The following is an 8,784-nucleotide window of genomic DNA, read 5'->3' on the forward strand; positions in this document are numbered from 1 at the left end:
TTGGTTGCTTGACCCAAGATTTATCATTATGTAATCTTTTCCCAACCTTTTACTTGTAAAATCTATCTACATTGTTATATTTATGTAAGTTTCTTGTAGATGACATGTAATTAGGTCTTTTCTTGATATTCTCTGCCAATCTATCTTAGTTGGTATATTCAACATTTTATATTTAAGAAAAAAATTGATAAATGAGATTCCATCAATATTTAGAACTTTAAATGACATCGTTAAAATGAAAAGTGGTCCTTAAACAGACCACATTTACAACGCATATAATCTATGAACAGAATATATAAAGAACTCTTACAGCTCATTAATAGACAACCAAATTAAAAAGTAGTTGCAAGAAGTTGATAAATAGCCAGTACAGCACAAGGAAAGGTGTGCAACACTAGAATCAGAAAAATGCTAATCAGTACAATAACAAAATTGAATTATACACTCATTAGGGAGATGAAGTTAAAAGTTTTAAAAGCCTTGTCATGACTTTTTCTTTTTGTTGGATTCTCCCCCTTTCTGTTTAATTTGTCATGCCCAATGAATTCATTCTGTTGGGTTTCCTGGGGTTTGTGATCCTCATTATCTTTTCCTAGGATAGTGTCTAAAATTGTTTGGAGTGCTGGTTTGGTATTCATGAAGTTCCTGAGGTGCTCTTTATCATGAAAGTATCTTATTTCTCCATCAATTTTGAAAGATAGTTTTGCAGGGTACATCAATCTGGGTTGGAGGCTGTTTTTCTTTAGGGCTTGAAATATGTCACTCCAAGCTCTTCTTGCCTTGAGGGTTTGCATTGAGAAATCTGCTGTGATTCTGATGGGCTTTCCTTTGTATGTGATTTGTTTCTTTCCTCTCACTGCTCATAGATTTTTGTTCTTCTGTTGGATTTCTGGAATCCTATTACATGCCTATGTGTAGATTTTTTTTTTTTATCAAGACTAGTTGGAGTCCTATATGCCTCACTTATCTGTATGTCAAGTTCTTTTTCCCTGCTTGGGAAGTTTTCTGCCATCACTTCTGTGAACAGTTTTTTTATGTCATCTGCACGCTCTCCTGTTTCTTCATTGACTCCAGTCAGTCTTATGTTATTCTTCTTTGCATTGTCTAGCAGCTGCTGGATTGATTTCTCGTGGTACCTTATAATTTTAAAGCAATTTTTCTTTTCCTGGTCACTAATTGCAATCTTATCTTCTATATCTGAAATTCTGTCCTCACATTGGATCATTCTGCTGTGTAGACTTTCCATGGAGTTTTTAATCTCCTGGAAATCTGTTTGTATCTGTTTTATGGATTCCATTTGTTTCCTGTGTTGGGATTCCATCATGTTCCTCAGCTCCTCTATTTTTTTATCTGTGTCCTCTAGATTTATTAATCATGTCTTGCGCTATGGACACAATCTCTGTTGTTATCTGAGAAATTATTTCTGATTTCATTTTTTCCAGATCCTCTTTTATTGCCAGTTCAGGGAGCCCAGGTGGTTGAGTATCAGATTATTCGATCTCATTTCCCTTTGGGGTTGCTGTAGGTGATCTGGAAGTCTGTTTTTGAGGCTTGTTTACGTGTCTTCTCATTTCCATAGGGGGTGGGGGGTGCTGCTGCTGGCACCCACGAGGCTCACCTGCTCTGTCTTGGGAGCAATGCAGTGGCAGCTGGGGAGCCTCCTCCTGGGCGCTGGGATTGGCTCACCTCCTCTGACCTGGGAGTGGTCGAATGGCGGCTGGGGAACCTCCTCCTTGGCTCTGGGATTGGCTCACCTCCTCTGCCAGTTTGTAGAAGTTTCCATCCATAGTCAGCTGGTTCCAAGGCACAGACAGAGGGGCATCAAAGAGGAGAAACAGTTCATGGCATGGCAGACAGAATGCAGCAACACAGCAAAGTAGCAAAGCAGCAGCAATAGTAGCGGAGCAGCAGCCTGTTTGTTTGTTTTTGAAATAGGGAGGGTCTCTCTGTGTAGTTCAGTCTGGCCTTGAACTCATTATGTACTACCAGCTGGTGTTAAATCTGCTGCAGTCCTCCTGCCCCAGCCTCCCCAGTGCTAGGATTATAGGCTTATGCTACCACACTGGCTCCAGGATACTCCTTAACATTTCCTTTCTGTTCTGGAAACTTCCTGTAGCCATTCTTTTAGGGGACATTTGCTATTGACAAATTCAGTTTGTCTTCAGAGAATGGCCTTACTACCTCTTCATTCTTAAAGTATATTTTCACTGAAGATAGCATTCTCGCTTTATGAGTTTTTGTTTTGAAGACATGAAAAATATTTCTCTCCCCTCTGGCCTTCATAATTTCTGAGAACTCATCTTGTCATTAGAACTGTTTTTTTCTCTTTAGGTAAGGTGCTTTTGTGTCTTACTACATTTGGGATTGTTTGTTTGTTTTTATTTTTTAGGTTCAGATTGAACACAAGTACAGTTTTAGTTTAGGTTTGAGTAATTTTGCTTGGATTTCTTTGGATTTCTTTGTTTAGAGTTTACTGCTTAAGGAATCTATGCTAGGCATTAATGTATCGGGGACATATTTTGTCCCAAATTTAGAAACTTTCAGCCATTATTCAGCTATTTTTTTTAGCTCTGTTTTCTTCCCTCATTTAGATGTTAGATTTTCTGTTTGGTTCCAAAGACTTTGTCCTTTTTATTTTTTTTGAAGTTACTTTTTCGGCTGGGCATGGTGGTGCACGCCTGTAATGCCAACACTTGGGAGGTTGAGACAGAAGGATTGCCTCGAGTTTGAGGCCAGCCTGGGCTACATAGTGAGTTCAAGGTCAGCCTGAACTACATGATGAGACCCTGTTTCATAAATAAACAAATAAATAAAGTTACTTTTTCTTCTGTTCAGATTGTGTAATTTATATTTTCTGATTTTTAAATTCTTCACTCTTTAGTTAAACCCATCAAAGTTTTAAATTTTGCTTATATTAGGCTTACTCATTTCTAAAATTTCCTTGAAATTTTTTTTTTTTTTGTATCAGGGTTCAAACTCAGGACCTTGTGCTTGCCAGGCAGGCGCAGCCCCATTGAGCTACATCTCGGGCCTTCCTTATATTTTTATTAGAGATTTTTTTGTGTGTTTGTGCTCATTGAAGCATTTTTATGATGGCTGCTTTAAAAAAATCCTTATCAGATGGTTTTGATATATTATCTTAGTTTTGGTATCCATATTTTAACGTTGAAATTTTTCTGATGAGTATTTTTTGCTTGAGATCTAAATATTTTGGGTATTATGAGATACTGCATCTTCTTTAGATCTTCTGTTGTGGCAGGCTTCCTCTAATACCTTTTCAGCTGGGAAAGAGAAGCACTGCCTTGTGATTGTAGGGGGAGGCAGGGGAATGATGGGAGTTCATACTTTCTACTACACCTCTCCTGTCACCAACCTGGTTGGGAGGGACAGGATGTCTCATTACTGCTTAACTAGTGGTCTCCACTGCCGTTGTATATAGTTGGTTGTGGCCTTACCACTGGATTGTGAATATGTCCTGACTACTAGGCCATCTGTGTTGCTAGCTTAGCCAGAGAATAGGAAGAGGGCCACCTTATTACTACGGGGGTAGGGAGAATGAAAGATAAACACCTGGGGAGCATAGTTATGACCTAGGAGTGTGGTTCCTCACTTGGGCCTTTCCAAGTGCAAGTGGACAGGAGCCCACAGATTTTTCTGTGGTGTTTGACTGAAACAGAGCATTCATTGTCTGAAAGTTTGTCTTGTTAGGCTACCACTTTCTTATAGAAATTGTAGGGTTTTGTTGAGACTTTTTCTTTCTTCACTCATTAGTATTTCTGAATTGTTACCTTCTTTAACATCTAGCCTTAGATACAGAAGTGAAAAGAAAAATGGGGGAACTCAGTACTGTCTGGTTCATGTTCCTGGGCTCCTCACTTCTCTGCCTTTCACTTTTCAGAAAAATATATTTGCTTTGTATGTGGTATTCAGACTATTAAGTTATACTTAATGAGATGAATAGGGAAATGTATATCTACTTTGTTTTGGTAGCAGCTGTAAAAAGGCAGTAGCTTTAAATTTCCTTCTCTTAGAATTTAATCAGAGTACAAGAAAGGATTTCTGAATTTAGGTGGGATGCTGGATTGAGGTATAATAATGGTCTCAAATCTGAGAGTTTGTCAAATCACTAGAAAAAATGGTAAAACAGATTCCTAGACCGCACTTCCAGAGAGTCTAAATCTGGCATAGCCTTTTAGAAAAGACTATTTAGAAAGCTTTCTCGTGATTTTGAAGTGCAGCTATTAGCTCTGGTGAATTCTTTTTACTTCATTATGCTGCTTTTTTTTTTTGTGAAAGGGCTCTAATAAGTAAAAATTTTTGGCCAGAGATGTACTGCAGTGGTAGTATGCTTGCTTGACTATTGTATTTGTTAGGTCTTGGGTTCAGTCCCTAGCATCCTACCCCCCACTCCTGGTCCAAACATAAAAGCTTTACCAGTTCAGTTAATAAGAAGTACTTAAAGAGCTGATTGATAATTTTTCTGCTTCTGCCTGTCTAGACATTCTGATTCAGTAGGGGGCTAAGAGGAGTCTTGAGAAAACTCCCAGGTTATTGATCCATTGGTATACTTAGTCAAGAATCATCAAACGAGGTAATGTCTAAGATATTTTGCAGTTAAGAACTTAGATAACCTATAATACTAGAATTTCAGAAGTCTGAAAAAGGTGAAGAAAAAATGTGTCCCCATCCTAATCTTCTTGTGGCCTTGTGGTTAAATGCCAGTGACTCCTGTAGGGCTGCCACCTTTGACTGTATAGGCTGTCTTGTAAAACTGTAGGGCTACTCTTTGCCTACACCAGGGTTTCTAAATCCTGGTGCTGTTGAGATTGGGCCATATAGTTTGAGGCAGAGGGGCTGTCCTGTTCTTTGTAAGATGTTTAGCAGTATCTCTGGCCTCTATCAACTAGAGGTCAGATATACTGCCAAAATTCTTTTAGTAGGTAAACCACTGACCTAGATAGTAATGTGAATAGTGCCCACAGTTTGGGAACTTTCTTTTCATTGTATTCTTTACTAATTACTATTTAAATAGAAAGGTGTAGACAAAAATTTAATGTTATAGGATAGGAAAGTATAACTTCACAGCCCGTTATGATTCCATCCCGTATCAGCGTTGGCATGTTAAACCACTGCTCTCAGTGTGTCCTCTTGCCTTGTTTATAACCTGATTGCTAAGGCCCTTTCAGCGAGTTCATCTTTCCTATGAGCATTTATCTACTGTGTGGCACAGACAACTATGTGTGGGTGAAGTATTAATAGTTAAAAGGTAAAGTGAATTGGAGAAGGATGAAACTAATGGAGTCAGATTATGAAAAATCTGTGAATTTTAATACTGTGTTTGGAATTGTACCTTTGCTGTGGAACAACTCAAGCCTCTGTATGCCAAAGTGTCTAAAGCTGAACTTTTGATTTGGAAGATAAATTATGATTTTCAATGACTCTTCCAAACAGCGTACTTCTTTTGTATTGTCTAATTCTATTGATAATCAGATTTCTTGTCCTCAGATATGGACATTGACTCTAAAAACAAATGAATGGATATCACTGGATTAAACAGTTTCTTTGAGCTTTCAGTTCTAAAATAATAATGGAATCTTATATTTAATTTTTTAAATTCAGTTCTACAATTAATACTTGTTTTTCTCATTTCTCTTTCTTTTTTAGTCTTGTGAAAATGCCATCGTGTGCTGGAAACCTGGCAAAATGGAAGATGATATAGATAAAATTAAACCTAGTGAGTCTAATGTGACTATTCTTGGGCGATTTGATTACAGCCAATGTGACATTTGGTACATGAGATTTTCTATGGATTTCTGGCAAAAGGTAGCATATTTTTACGTTTTGAAATTATTTTACTTAAAGACCATTGTGATTCTAGCTTTTTCTATTCTTTTTCTTCTAAAAATTTGTCTTGATATTTTGTTTTGATTACTTTGCCCTTTAATGTATATATTCTACCTTTATGGATTCTGTACACCATCTGCAGTGCCTATGTTAAGTGAAACTGGCAGTTATATATCAATGGTGGAAGGTAGATGTTACTTTCAATTTAATATTTTAGTGAATGGAATGTTAATTTCTTATATAGCTTTTTTCGTAGAGAAAATTTAGCAAAATTAGAATGGAAATCAGAGACAAAATACTCATTACCCAAAGTAACAGAAATGTGTTTTTTTTTTTTTAAGAAATGTGTTTTAAGAATTTTTGGTAATAAATTATTTATATCTGTAAGAAAATTTTGGAAGAGCTTTCCACAGCTTTTGCCATAATTCTTTAAGCCAGAATAAAAGACTACAAGTATAACAGTGTTTCAGACTAGCAGTATAAACTGTAAAACCCCTCGTAAAATTGCAGAATGCCTTGTTTACTCAGGGCATCTATGAAATAATTTTTGCTCTTCCTATTTACAAATCAGGAACATAAGATTCAAATAAATAGTCAAGAGCACAGTCAAAGGCTGGAGCCAAGGTTTTTCTTCAGAAAGAAAGATGTCTTAGGATTGATAGAATGCCTTTGAGTGTGGTGATTTTTATTAATTTGATGTTTTAAAAAATATGTTTGCACAGATGCTTGCATTGGGCAATCAAGTTGGCAAACTTTATGTTTGGGATTTAGAAGTAGAAGATCCTCATAAAGCCAAGTAAGTATTTAGAAATTTTTAAAATGCTCAGAATTTTACCATTTTCCCCAAACTTTTACGCCATTATAGAGGAAATTTTGTTACTTGCAGTGTTATCTTTAAATCATTTTAACATTTACAAGTTTCAGAGCTAAAGTATTTCTTTTTAGTTCAGTACTGATTTATATTTCATGAGTACAATGGTGACAAGGTATTTCTCTTACGTAAATGATATGGTAACTCTTGAGTTTAAAATACACCCAAATTTTATGAAATTTGAGGGAGAACTCAGTGAAGATTTTTGGTTGTAAATGCTTATGAAATTTGGAACATCTGTTCATTTTCTTATTTACTCTTTTAAGTAGATAAAATATTATGTATGACATTTAACTTCTTGTCATGTTTTTTCCCTAGATGTACAACACTGACTCATCATAAATGTGGTGCTGCTATTCGACAAACCAGTTTTAGCAGGGATAGCAGCATTCTTATAGCTGTTTGTGATGATGCCAGTATTTGGCGTTGGGATCGACTTCGATAAAATATTTTTTCTTAACCAAAATTAGAGTGTGTTGTCTGTGTAAAATAGAATTAATGTATCTTACTAGTAAGGGCACGTAGAGCATTTAGACTTGTTTTTCAGCGTTCAATCAGGCTGAGCTGAATGTAGTGATGTTTACATTGTTTACATTCTTTGTATTGTCTTCCTGCTCAGACTCTACTGCTTTCAATAAAAGTTTATTTTTGTAAAGCTGTGTATTAGTTATTATTGTAATGAAAAACAAGTTGAAAGTAATAAAATTATGCCTTATCTTTTTTGTAATGATTGTTTTTTTTTAAGTGGAGAAAGCCTTTTAATTACAGATTATAGCCTCTACAACTAAATTGAATTTTTAATTATTAGAGATTTCAATGTTTCATATTTTTGATAATTCCTTCTATGATAATTTCATAAATATGTTTGAAATTTGTTAGTTAGAATATATAGTAATGTTTTCTTGCCATTAGATTTGTAACCAGGCCATTAGTAATTTTAGTGGAAGTGTTATTATTAGAATAAAAGATGAGAGGACATAGAAGCTTAAATGCAGTAGATCAGGTAATGAAGGAAGTAGAGAGTTTGCCCATGTAATGAGTAGCTGCGTCCTTTTTTGAAAGGGATATAACCGGGTAAGAGTAAGAGAGGTAAGTAGCTCTCATAGGGTTGAGAGAGTTGAGGTGTTTTTGTTGTTTTTCTCATACATAGAGTGCATTGCATTTGCTTATGGATTTGAAAAAAAACCCGAAGAATTAAGACCAAGATCACATGTAGAAGGGTTAATCTGAAGCAGAGGGAATGAAGAAAGTGAATAACTACAAAGCTGAGTAGTTATAAAGCAAAGTACTGTTGTTATAAAGCTAAAGTTACAAGTTAAAGTAAAATGAAGCAAGACGGAAAACAAACGACTGAGTTTTTTTGAAGTTTTAAAAAGGTTAACATATTTCTGTAAGTCATGTATTTATAAAATTTAGTTTTGATATTGTATACATGTACAGTATTTGATACTATTCCCTTTTGAACTGTTTCTGAAGCAGGTTTTGCTTCCTTGAAAATAATATTTTTTTTTTTTGTGAGTTTTTTTCCTGAAAATAATGTTTTAACCTTTGGCCAGCAGGAAAATTATTATCACAGAGACAGTTTACCAGTAAAATGGAGAAAAAGCTCAAACCCTTCATAACAGACTAGGACGATTAATAAACAACTATAATTTATTTGCAGATTTCTAAGTTAACCAGTTCTCAGTCTATGAAATAAAACCACTGTATAAGAGAAGTTATATAACTTAACAGGTGGGTCATGGAAAGATTCCTGAAGAAAAGTGGAGGAATATGTAAGAAATTACCAAGTGGATATTACAGACAGATAAAACAAGCTGCATAAACACATAGAGGTTGAAAAGTACAGTGTAAATTGCTCCTAGAATCAAGTACACATAAGGCACAAAGTGGGAATAGAGCAGTGGGAAATTAGGAAAGGCAGTAATGCTAAACACTACTATTTTATTTATGCAGCTATATTCTGGCCACTTTGTAGTACTTGAGAAATGTAAGAACCTTCATAACATTCTTACGAGGTAAATACTGTTGACCAGTTTTAAGGACAGAGGAAAGGAGATAAGGGAGTG

General features: G+C 35.5%; 1 protein-coding gene across 1 annotated transcript in view; it reads left to right on the forward strand.

Annotated features, from left to right (window-relative positions):
• Eed (embryonic ectoderm development) overlaps positions 1 to 7,370 on the forward strand; it is a 32,768-nt gene extending 25,398 nt beyond the window's left edge. Inside the window, exons 10-12 of the mRNA XM_004868230.4 lie at positions 5,665 to 5,823; positions 6,567 to 6,640; positions 7,034 to 7,370. Of these exons, the coding sequence (XP_004868287.1) occupies positions 5,665 to 5,823; positions 6,567 to 6,640; positions 7,034 to 7,160 (360 nt within the window). The 3' untranslated portion in view covers positions 7,161 to 7,370. The remainder of the gene's footprint in view (positions 1 to 5,664; positions 5,824 to 6,566; positions 6,641 to 7,033) is intronic.
• The last annotated feature ends 1,414 nt before the right edge of the window (positions 7,371 to 8,784 follow it).

This window comes from Heterocephalus glaber, unplaced genomic scaffold (assembly GCF_053883595.1).
Source record: "Heterocephalus glaber isolate CG9 unplaced genomic scaffold, H.glaber_assembly_v1.0 deba00001429, whole genome shotgun sequence".
NCBI classification, from domain to species: domain Eukaryota; kingdom Metazoa; phylum Chordata; class Mammalia; order Rodentia; family Bathyergidae; genus Heterocephalus; species Heterocephalus glaber.